Source organism: Chrysochloris asiatica, unplaced genomic scaffold (genome assembly GCF_000296735.1).
Source record: "Chrysochloris asiatica unplaced genomic scaffold, ChrAsi1.0 scaffold00265, whole genome shotgun sequence".
Classification (NCBI taxonomy): Eukaryota; Metazoa; Chordata; class Mammalia; order Afrosoricida; family Chrysochloridae; genus Chrysochloris; species Chrysochloris asiatica.
This window is the reverse complement of record NW_006408783.1, coordinates 775,805-803,126: the sequence shown is the minus strand read 5'-3', so window position 1 is coordinate 803,126 and position 27,322 is coordinate 775,805. Positions and strand designations below refer to the sequence as shown.

The 27,322-nt window shown below is 42.7% G+C and overlaps 1 protein-coding gene and 1 pseudogene across 1 annotated transcript in view; one reads left to right on the top strand and one right to left on the bottom strand.

The window, feature by feature from the left end:
* Positions 1 to 8,916, bottom strand: part of TRIM67 (tripartite motif containing 67) — a 92,152-nt gene extending 83,236 nt beyond the window's left edge. Inside the window, exon 1 of the mRNA XM_006874173.1 lies at positions 7,828 to 8,916. Coding sequence (XP_006874235.1) covers positions 7,828 to 8,880 — 1,053 coding nt within the window. The 5' untranslated portion in view covers positions 8,881 to 8,916. The remainder of the gene's footprint in view (positions 1 to 7,827) is intronic.
* Positions 8,917 to 9,485: 569 nt separating this feature from the next.
* Positions 9,486 to 27,322, top strand: part of LOC102827853 — a 90,210-nt pseudogene continuing 72,373 nt past the window's right edge.

Sequence of the window (27,322 nt, the reverse complement as noted above, 5' to 3'; positions counted from 1 at the left end):
AGTGCTGTCAAGTCGATTCTGACCCATAGCGACCCTGTATAGGGTTTCCGAGGAGCAGCTGGTGAGCTTGAACTGCCAACCTTGCAGTTCAAATGGCTATGCAGTCTGGCCGTTAACCCACAGCGCCACACCAGGACTCCAGGACTCCACATTAGGGGTGAGTTAATTAAATATTTAACCAAATAGAGGCGGCTAATTTTAAGTTGATAATTTTGTATGACCTGTGCGAATGATGTTCTACATTTTGGCAGAAAAAGCATTCCCCACCCTTGCTCTAAGGCTTTAGAGGCTAAACAGCTTTACTTATTATACAAAATCCAGTTAAATCTGCAACAGCCAGAACCTGTGTACGGTGGAAACTTGTCCCAGAAGGAAAACTGAAGTATCTACTATTACTAAACAACTATAGAAAAGTGGGAGAGTTGATGTGGTGCTTTAGGACAAGCACTGGACTGCTAACTGCAACGTCAGCAGTTCAAAATCACCAGCTGTTCCTCTACAAGGTCACTGTGGGTTGGCACCGACTCTGTGGCACTTAACAACAACCATAGAGAAGTGGTACCCTGTACCCTATCAAAGATGGAAAACTTCTGAGTCCCAGAAATACAGGGGAGTCCCATCGAGTTCCAAGTCTCAAAGGTTTCACTGTAATTAATTATTTTTCTTTTTAAGGGTGGGGGCAGGGATCTGAAGTGTGTCTTCCTGAGGGTTCCAGGCCACATTTTCTTCTTTGCTCACTGAAGTTCTGTCTCACTCTGAACAGTAATCCTGGGGTATCAGTGAGGTTTTTGTTGTGTTAAGAAAAACAACAACACACCATGTAGGCGACTAATTGCGACTGTTACAACTATAAAGGTAGAAGTTTTATAACAAAAATGGGGGAGTGGTTACTCTTACAGTCCAGGAACAGAGGACCCTAGGACCATCAGGGGAGAAAAGCAAGAGTGGAATGTGGGACTCTATACAGAGAAGCAGCGACATCAGAGATGGAGGCAGAAATGAGGACATGGAGAGAGGGAGCAGCTGAGGACTCTAGATTCATGGAAAGAGAAAGGCTGTGTGCTGGCGGCCAGGAGGTAGGCTTGCAGAATATGCCCTTTGGTTGTTTAAATGATTATATATTCCTGAGTGTTTTTGTGTACATCCCCCCTCCCAAAACAACAACAAAAACAACAGAGGGAATGGTAGCAATACTGTTGAACGATGATGCACAGAGGAGATTGTAATCATTGCAATAAAATGATGGTGTAAAGCTGATGTTCTCCCATATAAACTATCACTCAGTTCACAATAAATAAACTGCAACAAGAAAAACAAAAACACCATGTAGGAAAGAGAAGGGCTGTGTGCTGGCAGTCATGTGCTGGTGGTCAGGAGGCAGGCTTGCAGAATGTGTCCTTTGGTTGTTTAAACAACTATATATTCCTGAGGGTTTTTGTGTATATCCTCCCACCCTCCAAAAAAACCCCAGAGGGAATTAAAGCAAATACTGTTGAATGATGATGCACAGGGGAGATTGTCATCATTGCAATGAAATGATGAGTGTAAAACTGATGTTCCCCCATGTAAGCTATCACTCGATTCACAATAAAAACTTAAAAAACAAAACCAAACCAAAAAAAACGTAGCATAGTGGTTACGAATTGGGCTGCGAAACTCAGGGTCAGCAGTTCGAAACTACCAGCTGTTCTGCGGGAGAAAGATGAGGCGTTCTGCTCCCGTAAAGATTTACAGCCTCGGAAACCCTGTACAGGGTCGCTATGAGCCGGAACTGACTCCTCGGCACATCACAACAACAACATGTATTCTAAGTGGCTCTCAAAGGATTTCTGAAAAAGTACTTATCCAGCATTTCCTAATCTCAGTTCAGGAATCAACTTCTACTCATTTAAATTCAGGTTCCAGTCATCTGTTCGGAACAGGTCAGATCTTTCCTGGAGCAGGACTAACACAGTTAGACTGTTGACATCCTGTGACATGTGAAACCAGAAAACAGATACTGTATACAGTGATCCTCCCCTGAATTCAGGAAAACTAAAACTCCCTAATCAATAGGTTAAAAGCTCAGCATTCTTATGAAAAACTTCCCTGTCTTGGCTTTCACAATATATAGTTTTTTCATATCAGAGGTTTTTTGAAATGGTTAATTCTTTTTCAGAAGCTTCACATAGACAGTGTTTAGCCAAGCACTAAAGCTTTTGGTCACTGTTTTTGAAAGGTGATAATCGGTCTTGTTTTAAAATAGACTAAGTGTTAGAGGCCTCTACCTAAGATTTCCTAATTAGATGGCTAACCCAGGTCACACCAGAAAGGAATGAAGTGTGATGAAGTCTTCTCAGTCAGAGCGATGCTGGGAAAATGCCCATGCCCCAGTGCTAGTTTTGTTACCACACAAGGCCTGGCCATTGCTTCTGGGATTTTTAGATAAACAAAATAAGCTATAGATTTATTTACTTATTTACCAAAAACTTAAGTGTCACAGTGGGAGTCTAAAACTGAGCATTGTAGTTTATCTTTTAAAAGTAGCCACCACCGCAACTCACAAGGGTGGTCTACTCCCCTGCCCACAAAGCAAGACCATGTACTCCACCAGAGTGCCTTCATTTGTTTTTCTTTTGCCCTCACCAGACCCCTGTTGAGGTGTTCATAACAGTCAATACTTTATCTTTCTGTAGAAAGCATCTGCTAAAGTAGACCAGTAGAGGTTTCTGTTCATTCTTGAAAATAGGTTTTCAAGGTAACAAACACTAAGAGGAAGGATGACAAAAGAATGATGAAGATGAAGGCATAGGATGACACGGGGGAGGTGTGCAATCTTAAATACTGCTATATCCAAATCTGCAATAACAATGATCTACAGGTAGATGTATGAATAGATACGCATACGGAACGAGGGGAGGAGGGAGTGGGTGAGTATACCCACACTTCTATAAAGCTTTGATTTACCTTCACTGCAAACATAGTCATGAATGGTGGCGCATACCCGGTGCAAAGTCATGGAAATGTATGCATTCTCAAACACCTCGAGGGACTGAGTCCCTGGCTCCTCAGCGTCACCATCATTAATTGAAATAACAAAGACAATGTTCTACATTTTACTTGGTGAATAGAACTGGGATCTTAAAAGCTCATGAGTGGCCATCTAATGTGCACCTCTTGGTCTCTTCCTGCCTGGAGGAAAGATGAATGATGAAAACTGAAGGTTTTTGGAGACAGTTGTTGTTAGATGTCATTGAGACGGTACCAACTCATAGCGACCCTATTCACAACAGAGTGAAACACTGCCTGGTCCTGGGCCAACCTCACAATTATTGCCATGCTTGAGCCCATTGATGCTGCCACTGTGTCAGTCCATCTCGCTGGGGATATTCCTCTTTTTCTCTGATCCTCCACCTTACCAAGCATGATCAGCAAATAAAAGTCCTGAGGGTTTTACTCCATTCACTCCATTCACGTCATCACGGTCAACTCTACTTTGAGGAGGCAGCTCTTCCCCAGTTGCATTTTGAGTGCCTTCCACCCTGAGGGGCTCATTTTCTGACATTATATCTAACAGTGTTTCTATGCTATTCATAACGTTTTCAGTGATTAAATATTCAGAAGTAGTTGTCTCTCCTTCTTTCTAATCTGTCTTCGTCTTGAAGCTCATCTGAAACCTGTCCACCGTGGGTGACCCTGCTGGTATTTAAAATACCCATGGCATAGCTTCCAGAATCATAGCAACACACAAGCCACCATAGTATAACAAACTGACAGATGAGTGGTGGTTTGGAAACACCAAATGTATTAATGGACCACATAAATATTATTCTCTAGACCATGAGTCTAATGCATTAATGGACCACATAAACATTATTCTCTAGTACCTTGAGACCAGATGAACTAGATGGTGCCCAGCTACCACTACCAACTTCTCTGAAAGGGATCATATTAGAAAGTCATGGCTAGAGGGGGAGAAATGTGAAACAAAGCTCAAAATTATAAAAAAGATCAGGCTTACTGGTCAGAAAGAGACTGGAAGAACTCTTAGTTACTTTTCAGTTCTGGAATTGAACTCACCCTTGTGGCTTAATTTTCAGCCAACCAATAGATAAGTATATAGGGTAGACAGCAACACTGGTGAAGTACACACACCATACAAAGGTCAACCATTCAAGATCAAAAGGGCAGCATTTACCTAACAACAAAGTTCAGAAGGGTTGGGAAAGAAGGAGAAATGAGAAAAAAACACAAAACACAGGAAGGAAGGGGATTGCAGTCATTGAGATGAAATGATTTGTTAAATGTAAAACTGATGATCTGTTCTGTAAACCTTTACTCAATTCACAATAAAAAATCAAAAAAAAAAAAGAAAAGATTTCTTTCATACAACTGTCTCATGGTTTCTTCCACTGAGCTTCTTCCAGAAGTGGCGCTACCTATAAAATTGAGACCCAAGATTCAGCATAGCCATGTTTCCCATAGGCTGTTATGAGTTACTCTACCGCAGTCGGTTGGAGTCCTGGTGTAGGGTAAGCACTGGACTGCTAACTGCAGGGTTAGTAGTTTGGCAACACTTAACCAACAACATCCCCACTCTATTAAACAGATCGCATAGTTACTTTCCATATTCCCCAATTACTCTGCAATGTTGGGTGAAGAAGAATTGTTTTGTTTTTAAAACTGTTATTGATGCCAAACCAAGAAAGATTAGTGATTTTCTCTGAACAACCTTGATTCTAGCCATCTCAGTTTTTCATATAAAAGGCTTAATCTCTCTTAATGTTGCAAACTCTCATCTCCACTGACTTTGGCTCCCCTTCTTCACTCATTTTGAAGATCTGGGTGGCAACACCCAGAGTTATTTCTAGCATTCTAGGCTGTGAACATTTCACAGCTCATGAAATCTGAATGTTAGCTTGAGAACCTACACTTCTTGTCTTGGTAATTGATCACAGCCTCTTTGCAAATGATTTCTTTATTTGTAAAATGATGTCTCTTCACTTGAAAGATGAAATAATGCAAGCAGCTACAATTACTGTAAAACAGCATGCAATAAAATATCATATAAATAACAATAGACATACTATTTTAGGGCTCTGCATAAACAACACCACAAATTGCCAGTGCACATTTTCACCAGGTAACCAATACGGTAAGCTGAGTGAGGTCAAATCAGTGCTCTTTCCCGTTGTTGTTTAACTATCTGCAAGTCTGGTTATGGTGGTGGCCATGGAGTCAGTTCTGACTCATAGCGACCCTGCATAGGTTTTCCGAGGCTGTAAATCTTTACGGGAGCAGAAAGCCTTATATTTCTTCCTCAGAACTGCTAGTAGTTTCGAGCTGCTGATGGTGAGATTAGCAGCCTGATTCATAACCATTACACTACTAGAACTCCTTATCTGCAAGTCTAGTGGTTTTAAAATATTCAGATTACAAAAATAACAAATAATGTTTACCAGTCACTAGGGGTCAGATACTGTGCTAGAGACTAAGCATACAATTGTATTACACTTACAGCAAATGAGCTGAGTTAATTATTATTAATCAGTGCACTTAAAATTTATATCTAAACTTGTACAGCTTATATTGCAAACCCAGAGAATCTGATCTAGGTCTCTGTAGCTGTAGAGCTGGCTTTCTCAACATTATTGACATTTGGGGCTAAATAATTGTGACTTTGTTTTGGTGGTGGTGGTGGTGGTGTTCTATGCACTGTAGGATGTAGCATTTTTGGAGCATAACACCACTACCACCCATTAGATGCCAGTAGCATACACTAGTTGGGACAACCAAAAATGTCTCTAGAAGGCTCTCTTTCTGTATATGCTGTTGTTGTTGTTAAGTGCCTTCAAGTCAATTCAGACCCATAGCGACCTTGTATAGGATTTCCAAGGAGCAGCTAGTGAGCTTGAAACACCGACCTCACAGTTCAAACTGACTTTGCAGTCTGACATCTTAGCCCACAATGCCACACCAGGACTCCCTCTCTGTATGTTTTATATCTATATATATAGATATATATGAATCCTGGTGTGGTGCTGTAGGATAAGCTGTAGGATAACAAGGTTAGTTTGAACTGCAAGGTCAGTGGTTCAAACCCACCAGCTGCTCCTCAGAAACCCTATACAGAGTCGCTATAGGTTGGAACCAACTCGATGGCACATAACATATGTGTGTGTGTGTGTGTATATATATATAGCAAGTCTGTATAGGAATAGCTAATTGCTTCATTTCATCTGTGCTCTCCCTTTTGCCCACTGAATAGATGATATAAGATAGCCTTGACAAATTGCTTTTATTTCTGTGTCTTTTCCTCCCCAATCAGAATAAGTATTTCTGGTTGGGCAGTTAGAAATTTTTTGTCTCTTTGGGGGAAAAGGGTGAGAGTTTACTGGAAAGAAGCCACTGAATTATAGCGTCTGAATTTGCGAATACATTTAGGGTCCCTTGAAAAAGGGTATAATTCTTCCAGGCCTGGCTCACTCTCTGGTGGCAGAGTTCAGTTGTTCAGTTTATGTTTTGAAGTAGAAACTAGTTAGGGGTCCAGTCAAGTCAAGGGGTCCAATCAAAGGCCTGGATGAATTTTAAGTTTCTCACTGTGATGTTATAGGATAAACCACAAGGTTGATTTGAGGGCAAGGGCAGTGGTTCAAACTCACCAGCCACTCCTTGGGAACCTCATACATGATCACTATAAATCGGAACCCATATGACGGCACTTAACAGCAAGGTCAGCAGTTCGAAACCACCAGCTGTTCTAAGGGAGAAAGATAAGGCTTTCTGCTCCCGTAAAGATTTATAGCCTCGGAAACCCTGTACAGGGTCGCTATGAGTCGGAACCGACTTCACGGCACACAACAACAACAACAACAATTGCCTTTTGAAGTCCTGGTGTGGTGCTGCAGGATAAATATTGGATTGCTAACTGAAAGGTTGGTAGTTCAAACCCACTAGCCACTCCTTGGAAACCCTATACAGGATCACTATGAGTGCAAACAAATTGGATGGCATTTCACAACAATAACACTGTCTTTTGGAATCAGCTACATTATCAGCTACAAATTCTTGAAGTTGCTTTTAGGGAATGTTCCATTCCATCTTGGGGAGTGGCACTCCCCCTTCATGTAAGGCCCAGGGACAAAGTCTTGTGTGCAGCCTGCAGGGGTGAACCTATCAAGAGCTTACTCTGCGTTCTCTGCTATGCTGCCACTGCCAATCACCAAGTAAGAGAATGTCTCTGGGGAAAATGACACTTTGTTCTTAAAAGGGCACACACCGAAATTCTCAAAAGACTAGAGGAACAAAAGATACATGAGGAATCATATTTTTCTTCTAGGCTCAGAGGCCTCTGGAGGCCGAAAACGTCGGAGACAAGTTGAGAAAATAGGAAATAGTGCACCCTTTCAAATGAAAGCTGGGAGAGAGTCCTTCCTTCTTGAGAGTAGACTAACCAATTGTAAGAAAGCATCACACACTTTCCTGCAGTCGTGGTAATACTTGCACTGTTTTTCAGAGGGAGGAAGAGAGTCTGGAAGTTTTAATTCAGAAGGGGCCCATATCTGCCTGGGAGTTTGGCCCTTTTCGTAGAATCAGAAAAAAATCTCAGGTGAGAGACCTAGTAAGCCATCTTCCCATTCTGTTACCACCCCCAACACCCAGCTCAAAGTACTTGGCATTCATTAAGTGTTTGCCAAAGAACAAATTGACAGAAGGAATGAATCTATGAAGTAATCCCTGTTTGCCCCTGTCGGGTTTTCCGCCAACTCTCCAATGAAGAACCCTCTCCTTCCGACGCGCCTGCTTTTGCGCCCCCTGCTGCCCGCGCGCTACCCAGCGGCTGCTCACCTTGTGCTGCTTCCACATGGCTCCTAGGGGCTTCACCTCGTGCTTGCTGTGCCGGCCCTCCTCTAGGCACTGGTAGCACACAGGCGTTCTGCAACTCACACAGTACATGCTGTAGTTCTCCATTTCGTGCTCGGGGCAGGTGGGGAACTTGCGGGCCGCACTCGCTCCCGACGCCCCGGCGCCTCCCGGGCTCTTGCAGCCGCCGCCTCCGCTGGGGGCGCCCTGGGCTGTGCCGGAAAGCACAGCTGGAACCTCTGCAGGCGCTGGCGGCGGCGGCGGCTGTACCAGGCGGTGCTTAGCGAAGGGTCCCCGGGATGGATGGCACTTGAGCTGGCAGGCAGCACAGTAGAGCACATCGCACTGCTCACAAAGTGTGGCGGCTGGTTCGGGTGGGGTACGGTCGCACAGTTGGCAGATGGCCACGGCCGCTGCTGCCGACGCCCCGGGAGCGGACCCACGGCCCTGCTGGTAGCGCTGGACTATGGCCTCCAGCAGTCGGTTGCGCTGGAAGCCGCGCAGGCCTCGGTGGTCCAGGGAAGCGCTGCGGTGGCATTGCGGACACGTGATGGAGCTGGAGGAGGACGAGGATAGCGAGGAGCAGGCGGCTCCCCGGGCCGCTGCAGCAGAGGAGCCAGGGGGTGCGGGCACCATGGGGAGCACGCGCACCCCGTTAGGAGACTTGAGACTTGGAGTGTAGGAGCCATAACCACTGTCTGTCTCGCTGTACAGACTCAGCTTATCCGCGTGGTCACCGCCACCTCCCACACCGCCGCCGCTGCCACTGCCGCTAAGGCCGCCAGCTGCGTTTCCGCTGCCGCCGCAGGCAGAACCAACAGCCGCATCGTAGTCCGAAGGTGGAGCGGCGGCGGCGGCACCCGCTGGCAATCCAGAGCCCCGAGACAGCAGGAGAGGCTGGGGCAGGTGCTGCTCGCTATCTGGGGTCTGCACCGCGATGGTGCGAGCACAAGGCAGGCAGACGTTGTGAGAGCAGGGCAGAATGATGGGCTCCCGAAACAGGGAGCCGCATACAGGGCACTTCAGCTCCTCCTCCATCGCGGCGCAGGCGGTCCTAGCTGCTCTGGGGAGGGTGGGAATGGTCGAAGCTCCAGAGACAGAAGCGAAGGATAAACGTGGTTAGCACCGGCGAGCCAGGGAGCGGCAGGCATCACATAGGCATGCCTGCTTTACAATCGGAAGGCACGCCCCTCTTTCTGTGTCTTGTGGCCACCACCCTAAGATGATTCGGGCCAAGAGAGGATAGGGATGTCCTCACCTGCCAGCGAGTATCCAGCATCCAGAGGTTTCAACTTACCACCAAGAGTCCGGAGCCAGTCCCACCTCGCAGCCCTGACGGTGGCCTGCAGAAGCGCTCGGTGTAATGAATCAGCACTAGCGCCGCCCGCGGCTGCAGAGCGCTCCTCCTCCCCACATCTGGACCAGCAGCCGGGCTGCTCTCTTGTTTCAGCCCTTCGGCTCCAGTGGACAACTAACCGTCCAGGAGCTCCCTTCTAATTTGCTCCCCTCCCCAAATGGGGGCACTCTGTAGGTGAGCAGACAGGTGTGCAAGCTTCTTCGGCGTGGAGTCTGGATTCAGCACCACTAGACGGTGGACAGTGCCCGGACACAGAAAGGGGGAGGCCAAGTCTCAGGTTGTTCATATGAACAAGCCCGCTACGGGTCCGGGTGCTGCGGCTAGCAGGCACTTCTGCACCGCCCGGGCCAGGCCCAGAGCGCGCGTTGCGCCTCCTTCCCCAGCTGCTTCGGACACGGGGCCTTTCTCCCTGTTTCCCTGGTTCGCAATCACTGCTCCTGCAGCGCCTCTGACCTTGGCCGTGCCACGGTGTAGCGGGCGGGAGGAGGGCAAGCGCCGGCCTGGCTCGGGAATCCCCTCCCAGTCTCCCTCCTGTCGCCGCCGCCGCCGCCTCCCGGAGCGGCAGGCAGAGGAGTTGTAATTTCCAGAGCAGCGAGTAATGTGGAGGAGGAGGGAAGAAGCGTCAGCTCAGCAAATAAGGGCTCACCTCTTACTACTGGGGAAGTCAAGGGGTAATTTTAAGGATTTCGAAGAGAGGATCATTGTTAATAACAATCTATTATTTGGATGGGGATTGCATCTTGAATTAGTGTCTCTCCCTGACCTCCTCCAACCCTCCCATCGTCTGCCTTGTCCACTCCTGCCCCACCCCTTGCCCCACCCACAGAGGCAGCCGTTTAGAAACCAGTAGGCAGCGTGGTGGTCTGAGAATCACTTCCTAAATCTATGACAGAGTCAAAAATACAAGTCACAAAATGTCGGACAGCCTGAAGTCAATGGGTGAGGTTTTATTTATTCATTGAACCACAAGCCATATTTGTCTTTTCATTTCAACCAAGGACGTTTATCCACGGTAGATGTCAGTTGTCTATACAGACTAAGCAAGAACGCGAGGAGGGGTTTACAAAAAATGGGGGCGCCCTCGCAAAATGGAAGGACATACGGCCTGAGGCCTTTTAGTTCTTGGGAACAAGAGGACGCACCTGGGACCTGGCCTTGCGCTGGTTAAGGATGGGGCAGTGTGGGGAAGGCGGGAAACTGCCTGCCGATCAAGGATGTATGTTTTATGAATGAAAAATCTTCACATTCTTAAATGTCAGCCATGAACGGCGGGAACAGTCTCCCACCCTGCGGCCCTGGTTGTCTCGTTTGATCCGCTGTTTTCTCCATGGTGCAGAGGAAAGGATGTATAGAGGAGGCAACAGCATACGTAGGTGTGGGTAGCAGAAGGAAAGCGTTCACAGCACAGCCGGCTCTGCCTACAGAAGTTTCACGCTGGCATGAAACAGACACCAATTAGGGAATCGTTTGTTTAAAAACTATACGAATATTGAAGTCACGCCTCCTCCCTTTCTCCAGGTTTCACCGTATTCCAAACAAAGACTAATGTTAGACACTGAAGCGCAAGGCGTGACCCTTGGCTGCCAGTCACTGGGCTAGGAATAGACACCGGACTCGCCGGTCAGCTGTTGACGAGGGCCTCCTGAGAAGACTGGTAGTACACCACTTGGGTGAGGGCGTGATGCATTAAGCACCTGACATTAAGCATTACGGCCTGGAACCCTGTGTGTTGGGACTTGTCTTGGCTCCTTTATTGACCACACTTTGGGGGGTACGTGGTGCGTTGATGGTTTCCTGGTTTAATTCTCACCTTCTGTGTGGTAGACCTAGTTTGATTCCTCTTCAATCCACTTCATGAGCTACCGGTACACGTCTGTTAGTGGCTGTTTGCCAGTAACTAAGATCGAAATAATTTTTTCACCTGTACAAAATATCAGCAGATCCCAGTGGACATGTTCTCCTTCTAATCTCCAGTTTTAAATAGGTTATTTTTGCTTTTGCGTCCATGTGAGCATCAACTCTGAAACATTCTTCAACATCCTTGCTGTTAGTATTTAACCTTATGATTCCTACTTGGTTCTCTCTCCTTTTATAATCTTCTTCTCTCTTCCAAGCTTCCTATGGCTCTCAGAAAGATGGTCCCATATTTAATATGTGATCCTGAAAATAAGTCTCTTTAGTGTTTAGTGTTAAGGTTTCAGCGGAGCAACTAGGAAGAAAGGTTTGGCATTATCCTGAAAATTAGTCAGTGGAAACCATGGGGAGCACTTGTGTATGAGCATGGGGTGTGGGACTGCCTCCTGGTAGGTAAGTACCACAGCAAACTACCCGTTGAGACAGTTACTTATGTGTTCCTAGTCTTGGATCCTGCATCTGTTAACTGGGCTAGGAATAGGCATAAGTATTATAATAATACTTACATTATGTGTGAGGGCTAAATGAGATGGTTGTAAATAATGATTACGTTTCCTACTTCTTAGGCCCATTGTTGAGCAGCTTCCTTCTAGCTTGTCCAGCATCTTTTGCTTTCAAGTTGAAGAGCAGGTCAACCCAGTGCCAGGTAGAGCATCACAAAGAGTCAAAAGACTTGATTCTCTGTCCTCTCAGCTACAGGGAGTAAGTATGCTGCTGCTGCTGGCCTTCGAGTCAGTTCCAACTCATAGTGACCGTGTAAAGAGCAGAAGGTCTCATCTTTCTCCCATGGAGCAGATGGTGGATTCAAACTGCTGACTTTTAGGTTAGCAGCTCAACATGTAACTCATTATGCCACCAGAGCTCCTAACAGGGGAAATAGAGTAATGCTTTAATCAAGCATCAATATCCTCAGATGGGAGATGACAACAAACCCATCCTAATCAGCTGTCTATAGATAAGCTATAATGACTTTACAATGCTTTGATAAACCTTCAAGAAAATTGCTGTGGAATCTACAGTTTCACGGTAAAAATGTAGTTGCATGGGTACAGGTGGTTCTGTCTTTGTGTGTATGGAAAGATGCATTTCTTTTCATTCGAGCAGTGTAATCACTCACCTTGGAGTCCCCTGGTATGGTGTTGTGGGTTAATGTACCAGACTGAGAAGTCATTTAAACTGCAAGGTCGATGGTTCAAGCTCACCAACTGCTCCTTGGAACTTCTATACAGGGTCACTATGGGTCAGAACCGACTCAATGGCACTTAAAACAACAATCACTCACCCCATCCCAGCCTAGGCTCCTTGTGACTACAAGGAAAGTCGTAATTCTATGGTTCTACTGTGAACAGTCCTGCCCCTAATCAGCAGAAATGCCCGAGACTCACTGTGCTTTGTCGTTTCAGGCTAGGGGAATCTGCTTGTGCCGGGGAAGCTTTGTGAAAGGGCATGTAAATCTTTGCCCTGTACAAATGGCTTACAATTGAAATCATTCTGTCACTCAGTTTTAGCATGATTTATTTTCTCATGGGGAAGAAACTCATTTAATACATCAGAATTCTACATCTAGGCATTTCTCGCAAGCCATCATTCTCAACCATCTCACTTTAGTGACCTAAATCAGCTTTGCTTTATTGGGGAGGGGGTGGCGGGTGACATTTTACACTGAGTGGATTAGTTAAATCCCATTTCACACACCCACTGAATGAATGTGTCAATCCAGTCCTATTTGATTCCACTTCTATTCTGATGCCAGTTGCACATGGAACACATCTTCTGATCCCTGGAGGAAGAAGTGGTTCCTCTGATCAGAACTCACAAGCTAAAGGACACACTCTTCCAGATGCCAAATCTGCCTAAGAGTTTAGACACTAGCGACCAGCTTCTGTCTCTTCTGACCTGCTAGTGACAAATTTGGGGGTTTTGCACTATCCTTTCAGGATACCAAACATAAACTCAGGATTTTCAGGGTCCCCTTCATTCCTGACATAAACAAAACAAAACACAACACAACAAAAAATCCATTGTTATCTAGTCAGTTCCTATTCATAGTGACCCTATGTGGCCCAGTAGAACTCCTCACTGAGTTTCCAATGCTGTAAAAATGTTTTCAAGCAGAGCACCTGATAGATTCAAAAGCTGACCTTTGAGTTAGCAGCCCATTGCTTCACTACTATGCCATCACAATTTAGGATACAAATGAAAAGACACATAGGACAAGATCTGGGAGGGTTCCCAATGTAGAAAACGTCCATGTCTCAAAGGATGCACCAACCAGAAAGCCCATGGACTCCCATGTCCATAGCTTTATTATTAAGCATGATTGATTGAACTTAACCTCCAGTCCACCTTCCTGGGATCAGGCTGATATCATGTGGTAGGTTTTTCTGGCCAGACTAGCTTCCACTCAAGAGTTACCTCATTAGCATAACTTGTCAGGAAGATGTGGTCTGGAGACCTCATTTGTTGGTTGGTGGTTGTGTACCATCGAGTCAGTCCCAACTCATAGTGACCCTGTATAGTGTTTCTGAGGCTGTAAATCTTTACAGGAGCAGAAAGCCTTATCTTTTTTCTGAGGAGTGTTTGGAGGCTTCGAACTGCTGAACTTGCAGTTGGCAGCCCAATGCCTTATCCACCATACCATGAGAGCTCTTAAGGTCTGGGAGGATTCCCAGTGTGGAGCTTCCATGTCTCAAAGAATGCATTATCCTCCCCTGTACACCCGTGACTAACACCAAGCAGGAGAACTTCATTAGAGTCACTTCAATCACTCAGTGATACCAAGATTTTAGAGATTATCTTTTGGGAACCAGAGACAAAGAACAAGTTCTTTGGATAAAGTTAGCTATAAACTCCCCAGGGAGATTGGTATCCTTCAGATGCTTTGTATGAGCAGAGGTTACACATATAGCTCTAAATATATCATTGTATAGAACCATGATGGTGGTTGTGATATGCCATGGAGTTGATTCTGACTCATAGTGAGCCTGTATAGGGTTTCCAATGCTATAAATCTTAACGGAAGCAGAAAGTCTCATCTTTCAAGCACCTGGTAGACTCGAACTGCTGACTTTGCAGTTAGCAACCCAATGCACAATCCACTATGCTACTAAGGCTCCGTACAGAACCGTAATTACTACCAGTCACCTATAAATGTTCTCTTTCCCAACTGTACCATAGTATAAAGAAGTAATTTTAGTTTTCTAATTCTCAGGTTTTATCTATTATAAAATTTAGGGATAGAACTAATTGAACTTTAAATTTCTTTCTGATTTTAAGTCTCTGTATATTAGTTGTTGTTAAGAATGCCATATGCTACCTAAAGAAATTAACCTTATGAAGAAATTTGAGCTGTGGATTTAAGGACATATCTGTTTATTTCTCTTCAAGTCACAAATACTATTTGTAAAGGCTGTGCCATGTGGAGGGGGAGCAAATAATAATATTTGCATTAAACACTTGACAACATGAAGCTATATTCTCATATATAATCACAGTTAGTTCTCAGAACCACCCTGAAAAGTAGACACCACTACTTTCCCTCAAATTTAAGAGGTGTGGCACCATGGGCTAATGTGCTGGACTGCAACACGGGTTTGAACCACAAGGTCAGTGGGTCAAGCTTAAAAGTCACTCCTAGAAAACCATATGCAGGGTTGCTGAGTCAGAACCGACTTGACAGCACTTAAAAACAACAACAACTTCATATTTTGATGTTTCTGAAACCAAGAAGTACCTGAAAATTAACACATACTGCTGCTTCCTAACCTTACCTTAAATACCGACAATTAAATTGATCTTACAGTCTCTTAGAATCATGGAAACATTACTTTCATTTTACAGAAAAGGAAACTGAGACGAGGAAATTCAAGTCTCACAAAGAGTACTACTTCTAGTAATGGTAAACTGCTCTGATTTCAAGTTCAAAGCATTTCCCTTTCATTCACAGTTGCTGGTGGGCCCTTCATCTCAGCTTTGAGCTCCTCGTGAGTAGGACAGGGAAGAGTTACCGTATTTCTCTTATCATCCAGAGCTTTTGCACAGGTCTCTACGTGCCAGGCCACCCCCAGTCTTCAGATTGGGTGTACCTCAAGTGTGTTCCTGGAAGCACTCTGTATTAGTCCTCTATGGCACTAGAAGATAAGTACTGAACTGCTAACTGCAAGGTCAGCGGTTCAAACCCACCAACCAAAACTCAAAAACCCTATACAGGGTTGCTATGAGTAGGAACTGACTCGAAGGCACTAACAACAAGAAGCTCTTATAAAAATGGATAATTAAAAAAAATCTCTCTCTCACCAGTGCACAAAAGCTCTTCAAAGGATAATAATCAATGTAATGAAACAAGCTATATGAATGGTTGAATGTGAAGCTGATGATGTGCCCTGTAAACTTTCACTCAATCCAAAATAGAAACATTTAATAATAATAATAAAAAAGCTCTTCAAAGACTGGTGCTGTGTCTGTTGTAATTTATTCATTTTGTTTACCACCTAACTGCAGGTTCAAGCATCCCCATCCCCATAACCTGTCCAGAAAAAAATACTGCTCTGATGGAAATAATTTTTCACCTGTAGAAAATATCAGCAGATCCCCATGGACATGTTCTCTTTCCAATCTCCAGTTTTAAATAGGTTATTTTTGCTCATTGGTGTGGTGTGCATGTGGGTGTGTGCATGTGGGCATCATCTCTTAACACTCTCCAACTCCCTTGCTCTTAGGATTTAACCTTCTGATTCCTACTTGGTTCTCTCTCCTTTAGTCATCTCCCTTTCTCTTCCCAAATCCCTATGGCTCTCAGAAAGATGGTCCCATATTTAATTTGTGATCCTGAAAGTAAGCCTTGTTAGTGACATCCCAGTTACTCCAACTTCCATTGTCCTCTTTTTCTTTTAAAAGAGAAGCATTTAGGCACATCTGAATGGTACATTAGTAATTAAAACTCCACAATGCACTGCATTCATGGCAGGAAAAAGAAGCTTTGCTGTGAGTTAATGTGGATAATGTATTCCAAGACAGTTTTTATGCTACGTGTCCCAGAAACACTCAAGGGCAAACTAATGTTATCCCTTGAGCTACTGCTATTTACCCTCCAAAAAAAGGCACAAATAAGTTCAATAATTTTCTTTAGCTAACACAGCAAGGTAGCAGTAAGACCATTTACTTTGTTTTCAGAATCCTTTGAATTTCAAGTTCCAATTAGAATAGAATTTTGGCTTTATCAGCTAAAAATAGATGCTACAATCACAAACATAAAAATCTCAAACAATTTTTAAATTAAAACTTTTTCCCCCCTTGAATTTACTTTTCCTTGTTTGTATGTTTGTTTACAATGTAGGAGAACTCCAGTAATTTAATATAAACCTATAGTGCAGGAATCATGTGGTTTAAAGTAGTTTGCATTTAACTAAAAAAAAGCATTCACATTCACTTCAATGCACTGTGCCAAACTAGCTTCTTTGTGGCAAAGTTACTGAGGAACAATTGTCATGAGACCAGAGAACATCATCTCCAAGGTGTACAATTAGCTTCTTCTTCAAAAGACAAATTCTACAGATTTATCTTAAAATCCAACCACTTACCAATCCTTTTCTTAATTTTTTATTTTTAAGTTTTTATTATGAATTGAGTGAAACTTTTCAGGGCAGACCATCAGTTTTACATTCAACAAATCATACACTTTGTTTCATTACAATGATTATAATCCCCTCCATGTTGTTGTTGTTGTCAGGTGCCATCGAGTCGGAACTGACTCATAGCGACCCTATACACAGCAGAACGAAACAATGTCCGATCCTGGGCCAACCTCACTACTGCTGCCACACTTGAGTCCATCAATGCTGCCACCTGGCCAATCCATCTCATTGAGGGTCTTCCTCTTTTTCTCCGACCCTCCATCTTACCAAGAATGATATTCTTCTCCAGCGACTGTTCCCTCTTGACAATATGTCCAAAGTATGAGAGACGAAGTTTATCCATCTTGGCCTCCAAGGAGCACTCTGGCTGCACTTCTTCCAAAACAGATCTATTGGTTCTTTTGGCAGCCCATGGCACTTTTAGTATTCTCCTTGAACACCATACTTCAAAGGCATCAATTCTTCTATGATCTTCCTTATTCACTGTCCAGCATTTGCATCCATATGAGGTTATTGAAAATACCATGGCTTGGGTCAGGAGCACCATAGTCCTCAAGCTGATATCTTTGCTCTTCAACACTTTAAAAATTTCCTGTGCAGCAGATTTGCCAAAGGCAATATATCGTCTTATCTCTTGACTGCTGCTTCTGTGAGTGTTGATAGTTGATCCAAGAAGAACGAAGTCCTTGACAACTTCAATCTTTTCTCCGTTGGTAAGAATGTTGTTTATTGGTCCAGTGGTGAGGAGTTTTGTTTTCTTTACATTGAGATGTAATCCATACCGAAGGCTGTGCTCTTTGATCTTCATCAGTAAATGTTTTAAGTCCTCTTCACTTTCAGCAAGCAATGTTGTATCATCTGCATATTGCAGGTTGTTAATGAGGCTTCCTGATGTCACGTTTTTCTTCATAGAACCCAGCTTCTCGAATTGTTTGCTCATCATACAGTTTGAATAAGTATGGTGAAAGAACACAACCTTGTCACACACCTTTCCCAATTTTAAAACATTCAGTGTTCCCATCCTCTGTTCGAACAACTGCTTCTTGGTCCAGGTACAGATTCCTCAGAAGTACAATTAAGTGTTCTGGAATACTCATACTTCACAATGTTGTCCATAGCTTGTCATGATCCACACAATCGAAAGCCTTTGCATAGTCAACAAAGCATAGGTAAACATCTTTCTGATATTCTCTGCTTTCAGCCAAGATCCATCAGACATCAGCAATGATATCTCTCATTCCATGGCCTCTTCTGAATCTGGCTTGAACCTCTGGAAGTTTTCTGTCAATGTATGACTGTAGCCGTTTCTGTATTACCCCTCCATGTGCTATCAGTTAAAAGGATTTCTTCTCTATTCATTTCAGCTCTTAAAAACCAAACAAACAAACAAAAAAACACTCAGGCATATATAATAATTTAAACCACCAAATGTCACATTCTGAAAGCCTGCCTCCTGGCCGTCAGTTCTCAGTCCCTCCAATTCCATGAATTTAGAGTCCTCAGCTGCTCCCCCTCTCCATGTCCCCAACTCTGCCTCCATCTCTGGTGTCGCTGTTTCTCTGGATAGGGCCCTGCATTCCGCTTGTGCTCTTTTCCCTTGATTGTCCTAGGGTCCTCTGTTTCTGGAGTGTAAGATTAACTCCTCCCTCATTTTTGTTACAAAACTTCTACCTTTACAATTGTGACAGTCACAATTTGTCATGATAACAATTACTCACTATTGAATCATAAGAATCTTATCCCCATCTCTTTTCACCAGACCCAGCTAGATAAGATGAAAAACATTCATTTGGGGCTCTATCTTTCCCCACACGCTTTAAAACTATACTCCCTCTTGAAAAATTGTAAGCCAGTCACTTCGTGCGTTTATCGCCCCCTCATTTTAGGTAGTCAATGTCTAAGTTACCCATCCCTATCTACCCTAGATACTGAGGGGATAGCATTGATACTTGATGTGAAGACTCCTTCCCTCTCTGTTGGTATTTAGAGTTACTACCTCCATGAGTATAGATAAAGTTCATAAAATTTTAGCAATGTACCCTCATTTCCTTTATCAAAAATTGTTTGTTTGTTTTTTGTTTTTATGGCCTGCCAAATGAACCAATAGATCCGTTTTGGAAGAAGTGCAGCCAGAATGCTCCTTGGAGGCCAATATGGCCAAACTTCATCTCTCATACTTCGGACATATTGTCAAGAAGGATACCATGTTTGGTAAGGTGGAGGGTCAGAGAAAAAGAGGAAGACCTTCAACGAAATGGATTAGCCAAGTGGTAGCATTAACAACCTGCAATATGCAGACGATACAACCTTGCTTGCTGAAAGTGAAGAGGACTTAAAATATTTGTTGATGAAGATTAAAGAGCACAGCCTTCGGTATGGAATACATCTCAATGTAAAGAAAACAAAAATCCTTACCACTGGACCAATAAACAACATTCTTATCAATGGAGAAAAGATTGAAGTTGTCAAGGACTTCATTCTTCTTGGATCAACTATCAACACTGCAGCAGTCAAGAAATCAAATGACGTATTGCATTACGCAAATCTGCTGCACAAGACCTTTTTATTTAAAGTGTTGAAGAGCAAAGATGTCAGCTTGAGGACTAAAGTGCGCCTGACCCAAGCCATGGTATTTTCAGTAACCTCATATACATGCGAAAGGTGGACAGTGAATAAGGAAAACTGCAGAATAATTGATGCTTTTGAGTTGTGGTGTTGGAGGAGAATATTGAAAGTGCCATGGGCTGCCAAAAGAACCAATAGATCTGTTTTGGAAGAAATGCAGCCAGAGTGCTCCTTGGAGGCCAAGATGGCTAAACTTCATCTCTCATACTTTGGACATATTGTCAGGAGGGACCAGTCACTGGAGAAAGATACCATGTTTGGTAAGGTGGAGGGTCAGAGAAAAAGAGGAAGACCCCCAACAAGGTAGATTGGCCAAGTGGCAGCATCAATGGACTCAAGCGTGGCTACAGTAGTGAGGGTGGCCCAGGATCGGGCAGTGTTTCGTTCTGCTGTGAGTCGGTGCTGACTTGATGGCATGTACCACCACCAACAAACTTCTGCCTATAAAACATCTCTATACTCTTAGGATTGAGTCCTGTGTGGAATTGTGGGTTAGTGCGCCAGACTGCAAGGTTGGTTTGAACTGCCATGTTGGCAGTTCAAGCTTACCAGCTGATCCTCAGAAACCCTTATAGGGTTACTATGAGTGGGACCAGACTCGACAACACTTAACAACAACTCTTAGGATAAGTATAATTTTCCTTCTTTTTGTTTAAAAAAGAGTCGGGGCAGTGAGTTGCAGAAAGATAAGATGAGGTTGATCTATCTACCTATTCAAATGATTAAGGTAAGTACTTTAGTCACTTCTGTCTGGATGTTGACATTTTTCTGCTTTGCAACCTGTCTCAACCTTGACTATTAGCTGATTTTGCCTTCTTTATTCTTGGAGCTACTTTCTGTCTTAGCATGACCTGCTGAGCTTCACCTCCTCCTTTATTCTCAGCCTAACTACCAACTCTAATGGACCATTTGCTCTCCTTGGAGGGCTCCCTGCTTCCTCTGTCTGACCACAGTAGACGCCATGGCTCCACGATGTCCCAGTGCTCTCCACTCAGTGTTCTCTTAGACAGGCAATCAATGAGCTGTTGGGATGTACTTGGTAAGTCCTTTAAAACCAACAGCCTCCCTTATTAAAACAAAAAGCACACCCTTCAGGTTTGTAGACTATAAAGAATCATGCACACAATACTGAATTATCATTTGTAGGCTATTTAATGGAGAAAAGAGAGATAAAAGCAAATCTTGTGGGATGTCATATGGAAGCGTTTCAAACACTGATCACTTTTTTCACCCATCTTCCCTGCAAGGAGAGACCTATCAGGGGAAGAAACACATATGCCACCAGAATGAGTATCTTTTCTATGGCAAGACGCTAAAGATCACTCAAAAGCATGTCCCTATCCAATTCACCAACTGCTCCTCAGAAACCCTATACATGGTTGCTATGGATCGGAATCAACTCACCAGCAATTATTGACAACAACAACAACATACAATTCATTAGCCAAAAGCATTATTTTATGACAGGCAAGTCACTATACACTTAAATGGATTGATGTTTCTTACCATCAATCATATTAGATTTATTTCTATATAATGATATACTCAGGTTTGGGTGGAAAATTGACCAACGTCATGGGTTCTGGAGGCAGCATGGTGGCCAGAGATGTGGGCTTAGGAGCTAAACCACCTGTATTTGAATAGCTAGCTCTGCCACTTACCTTCTGGGAAAAATTTGGCAAGATGCTTAACTTCTCTAATATTTGGATTCCTCAGCTGTAAAATTCAGATATTAACAGTATATGTGTCAAGGAGTTGTGATGACTAAGTGAAATAACACATGTACAAGAGTTAAAAAAAAAACACCCGGTCTATAGTGTTCAACAAACATTAGATATTATTACCCTTTTACTTTTCTCTCCTCTGCAACATATGATGTGGTGGCTGTCGTATATGTTGATTTTCTTTTTTAAAAGTTTTTATTGTGGATTGAGTGAAAGTTTACAGGGCAGATCATCAGTTTTACATTCAACAAGTCATACACCTTGTTTCATTACAATGCTTACAGTCCCCTCCATGTACCATTACTTAACACTATTTCTCTCTATTCACTTTAGCTCTTATTATTATTTTTTTTTTTTAACACTCAGGCATATATAATAATTTACTCCACCAAAGGGCACATTCTGCAAGTCTGCCTCCTAGCTGCTATCTCTTAGTCCTTCTCTTCCCATGAATCTAGAGTCCTCAGCTGCTCCTTCTCTCTATGTCCCCATCTCTGCCTCCATCTCTGGTGTCACTGCTTCTCTGGACAAGGTCCCACATTCTGCTGTGCTCTTTTCCTTTAATGGTCCTAAGGTCCTTTGTTTCTAGACTATAAGATTAACTACTACCCCATTTTTGTTACAAAACTTCTAACTTTACAATTGTGACAGTCAAAATTAGTCATGATAACAATTACTCACTATTGAATCACAAGAATCTTATCCCCATCTCTGTTAACCAGACCCATCTAGACAAGATGAAAACTATTCAGTGGGGACTTTCTTCCTCCACACACTATTAAACTAAACTGCCCCTTGAAACCTTATAAGCCAGTCAGTTTGGGCCTTTATCACCCCCTTATTTAAGGTAGCCAATGTCTAAGTTGCCCATCCCTATCTACCCTGTGTACAGAGGGGATAGCATTGATACTTGATGTGAAGACTCCTTTCCTCTCTGTTGGTATTTAGAGTTACTTCCTCCATGAGTATAGGTGAAGTTCATCAGATTGTAGCAATTTACCCTAGTTTCTTTTATCAAAAATTGTTTTATACTCTCTTCTCTCTCACTCTCTTTTTTAAATCTTTCTCTAGTCAAGTTCTGATTACCAAACCATCAAGACTAGATCAAATAGGTACTATCTGCAACTTTGGGTGTTCTTGTGCACCTGCCCTAACTTCATATCAGCTGAATGCTTCACTTTCAGCTATAGCCCTCTGTGGCTATGTCCTTGTGCATAGACTTAGGTGTCCCCAGGTCTCACCACACTTTGGACCAACCAGTCCTTCCTCTTCTCTCTCATATCTTCAGGTCAGTTGGAGTCTGTGGAATGTGGTTGAACTCTGCCCATTTCTTCATTGCTGCCTTTCCCCCTCTTCTACTCACCAGTAGACTAATGTGGTCATCAGCAAGCTTACATGCCTGCTCATGTGTTCCCTTTGAGTTTCAGTCTTACAGGGGACACATGTTGATTTTTAATAGATATTTAGAATAAGTGAACTGCAAGTAGCCTATTTGGACTGGAGTAGAGGGTTGTGCTTGAGATTAGTAAGGAAAATGAGCCATATGTCATGTATTAGCTATCAAGAATCATCCTATTAGGAAATGGGTGTAGAGTTGAGGAAATACAATCTCTGCTCCAAGGAGCTTAATATATAAGACAGATATCACAGTCAGAGATTAAAAAAAAAAAAAAGACAAATAAAATAAAATAATGGACTTGATAAAATTAAAGAACAATATTAAAACAAAAACAATAAAGGAAGGAAAAAGATAGGCCCAAGTATTTATACAAAACATAAATGAAGAATTAGGAGCATTGATTGTAAAACTTTCAATGAAAAATGATAAAGAAGAAAACTATGACCAAGTAATACTTGTACATCCTTTATGAACACGCAACAGGACAATATTGTTGTTGTTAGGTGCCATCGAGTCAGTACAACTCATAGCAACCTTACGCACAGCAGAATGAAACACTGCCTGATCTTGGGCCAACCTCACTATTGTTGCCATGCTTGAAAATACTAATCAAAATAGGGGAGCATAGCAGCTCCATAGGATAAGCACTGAACTGCTAACCATAAGATTGGTGGTTCAAGCCCACCAGCACCTCCATGGAGGAAAGATGAGGCTTTCTGCTCTCACAAAGATTTTCTTTGGAAGTAATGGAGACTTCCAGCAATATGGCAGACTCATGGACTCACTACATGGACCCTCTACAACAAAGACATGAGAGACAAAATAAAACAGACACAGATGCAAATTCTGGCACCCTGGAACTTCAGAAGAAAGTTTAGAGAGATGGATAGAGTGCTTCCTGGGAGGAGAGGCCAAGCAGGGACGGTGAAAGAGGCAGAATGGCTGGTGGACGGCTGGCCAGACGCGGCTCCACCATCTTGTGAGCAGCTTTGGCAGTGGAGGGAGTATTTCTGGGGCAGATTCACTAGGTGACAAGAAAAGTGAGATTTCTTCTTTTTGCCCATGACCAGAGATGTGGCCAGCTCTCACCCTCACCCACTCCCAATGCAGACCCTGCTCTCTGGGAGTTGAGAACCACATGGTTAGGAGCCATGCCAGTGTGAGTTTGGGGCCAGCTGTGCCACTTTGGTGCCTGGATCCAGGTGGGGTTGGCTGCAGACCTACAAAGCCTACAGATCTACCAGACCAGCATTTAACCAATCACCCTGTCCTCAGCTTTCCTGTGATCCTGACAGACACTAAAATCAGGTCTATCAGTACTTATGAATCAAGTGCCCTAAGTGTAGATGACACTGAAGTTAACAGGAAGTCCATCTAGGGCTCGGAACTCTGCTGTTACAGCCTTTCCACAGCCACTTCATGAGCTCCTTGAGCCCACCACAGACTTCTGCCCTCTGGCGCAACAACTGCACTGTCTGTTTTCACAAATACAACAACCCCACAATTCCCCTTGAGACAACAGACAATTTTAGCTCACACAAAGAAAAAATAAAGAATGATTCAAACAAATGACCAAGATGTAGAACCAGAAAACATTTCTGAAGGTGAAAGATAATGGAGCTAATTGAAAAAGAATTCAAAAGAATGTTAATTAGGTACCTTCAAAGGATCGAAGCAAAGATTGAAGAATTGAGGAAAACAAGGAGAGCACAATAAAAACATTAGAAGAATTCAGGAGAACACTATAAGAACAAACAGACAAAATAAATGCAAATTTTTAAACAATACAGACTGCAATTAGAAATCCAGAAGATTAATACAAAGATCTCAGAAATAGATAGTACATTGAAAGGGCAAAGCAACGGAAGCCCAAGTTAGTGACCTTGATGATAAATCTCTCAATATTAGTATGCTAGAAGAACAATCAGAAAAAAGAATGAAAAAACCTGAAGAAAGCCTAAGAGTTATGTGGGACACCATGAAGAGAAACAACTTATGGGTGATCAGAATTCCTGAACAGAAAGAGACAAGCACAGAGAAAATTATTGAAGAGTTGTTGGAGAAAGCTTCCCTAATATCATGAAGGATGAGAAGATAAGCATACAAGAAGCTGAACAAACCTCAAACAGGATAGATCACAAAAGAATATCACCAAGACATATCATAATCAAAGTTTCCAAAATCGAAGAGAAGAATGAATCCTGAGAGCAACTTGGGGAAGACAAAAAGTTACCTATAAAGGAGAAGCAATATGACTAACCTCTGATATCTCGGCAGAAGCCATGCAGGTATGAAGACAATGAGATTACATATACAAAATTCTGAAAAATACACCCAACAAAGCTGTTCTTCAAATACAATGGTGAAATTAGGACATTTCCTGATAAGCAGAATTTAAAGGAATTTGTAATAACCAGACCAACTTTAAAAACATGCTAAAGGGTGTTCTTTGGGCTGAGAACCAACAACAGCAGACAACAACATGAGATTATTATATATGACAACACTACTCAGAACTCAATTCAGATATTTGATTGGCTGGTTATGTGCCATGGAGTCAGTTCCAACTAATAGCGATGTATAGGGTTTCCAAGGCTGTAAATCTTTATGGGAGCAGAAAGCTTCATCTTTTCTCCAAGGAACAACTTATAGTTTTGAACTGTTGACCTTGAGGTTAGCAGCCCAACTTGTAACTACTACACTATCAGAGCTCCTAAGTATATAGATGTATTTAAAGTAAATACCTACAAGACTGCAAACAGGCATATCAATGCATAATGAAGTTGACTACAAAACAAAATGAAGAAATAGTGTAGATACAAAACTTCCAAATCAGGCAGATTTCAAGATAAAACAGACTGTTTTGAGCAGGGGAAAAAAATTAGTAAATGACAGGGTAACCTCAAAGAAAAATAATAAACCTGCTCATCAGAAAAAAAAAAATAAAAAGGAAAATCAGAAAGATTTAGTAAACATTTACAAACAACAAAAGAGCTCTGGTAGTTTAGTGGTTACGAATCAGGCTGCGAACCTTCAGGTCAGCAGTTTGAAACTACCAGCTGTTCCATGGGAAAAGATGAGGCTTTCTGCTCCTGTAAAGATTTGCAGCCTAGGAAACCCTGTACAGGGTTGCTATAAGTTGGAACCAACTCCACGGCACACCACAACAACAACAACACAACAGAAATGAAAAGAAAACTCACAAAATGAACTCAGCATAGAAAATTCTATAGAACAAAGAATCCAGCAGCATCACACACACACAAATACACAGAAAAATGACAACAATCAATTCATGCCTATTGATAATTACACTGAATGTAAATGGATTAAATGTATCAGTCAAGAGACATGAAGAGCAGAATGGATAAGAAAACAGAATCCTTCAACATGTTTTCTACAAGAGACATATCCAAAAGATGGAGACAGCCTAAATGCCCATCAACAGAAGACTGTCTAAACAAACTTTGGTATGTGCACACAATGAAATATTACAAAATGTTGAAGAATAATGATGACATTGTGAAACACCTCACAACATAGTTGAACTTGGAGGACATTATGCTAAGTGAAATTAGTCAATCATAAAAGAACAAACGTTGTATGTAACCAATGCTATAAAAAGTTTTTTTTAAAAGTTTCTTGCTAAAAGACACCATCTGTGATGGTTACAGGAGGGTTGGAGAGGGAAAATTATTCATGAGCTAGAGGATAGACACATGTTAACATAAGTAACAGGGCAGGCAATATAAAACAAGAGAGAGGTTAACAGAGGAAAGATCTTTGGTAGCAGGAGATATAGGGAGGAATTAAAGTGAATAGAGATAAATACTGTTGATGATTGGTACACGGAGGGGATTGCAACCATGCAATGAAGTAAAGTATATGATTTGCTGAATGTAAAACTTACAATCTGTTCTGTAAACCTCCACTTAATTCACAATGAAAAGTTTAAAAACAACCGCAGAAAGTATTGGAAACCCTGTACAGGATCAAAGGTGATGATGACGAGTCAAACCCAACTCGATGGCATTTAACAAGAACAGCAACGATCAGAATCGTCTCAATTTAAAAAAAAAAAATCACTTCTCTTTATCTCAAGGCCTTTCTATTTAAAGGCAGCACACAACATAAAGGGGTGGGTTTGAAAATGAAGAGAGTCAAATCTTGGCTATGACTCCCAAATCAAGCTTTTTGACTCATGGCAAAGGCACACACACACACCCAAATTTTATTTAAAAAATACCTGGGTTTTGAGTATCTAAAAGTCTGACCTCCAAATAGCAGTGCATATAATTTACGTCATAGTTTTAGAAACCTATAAGATCAGTTAGAGTCCATCTTTCCTGATTGGGGGTGGGGGGGGGCGGGGCGAGGACAAATAAAACATTCTTAGAAAACAAAAAAAAAAACAGCATTATAAGAAACATGTCACTAAAAAGGGGTCCCCATATTGGCCCTGAATGAGGTGTAGATAAAGGATAATAGGTCTCTCAGGTCGGTCAGAGCATCTGAAAACAAAGGGGATCAGAACTTGGAAACCAGCAAGCTTTATGAAGGAGCCAGATGGGATTAGAAGCAGCAGAGCTGAGACAGACAACTCATTAGGTCCCTGCATGCCCCAAAAAGTGCAGGAGAAACACTAGAAAGTTTTCATTGTGGCTCAGATTGAGCCCAGAAAACTGGCAAAGCTAAAGTGGCCTTTCAGACAGACTAAAAGGACCACATGACCAGAGCCAGATTGGAAAGCAGATGCCAGTGTGTAAGAAGATGACAGTGACAGAGGGTCGGTGCTTATTTTCCCTGCATGGCCGTATATAGACACACT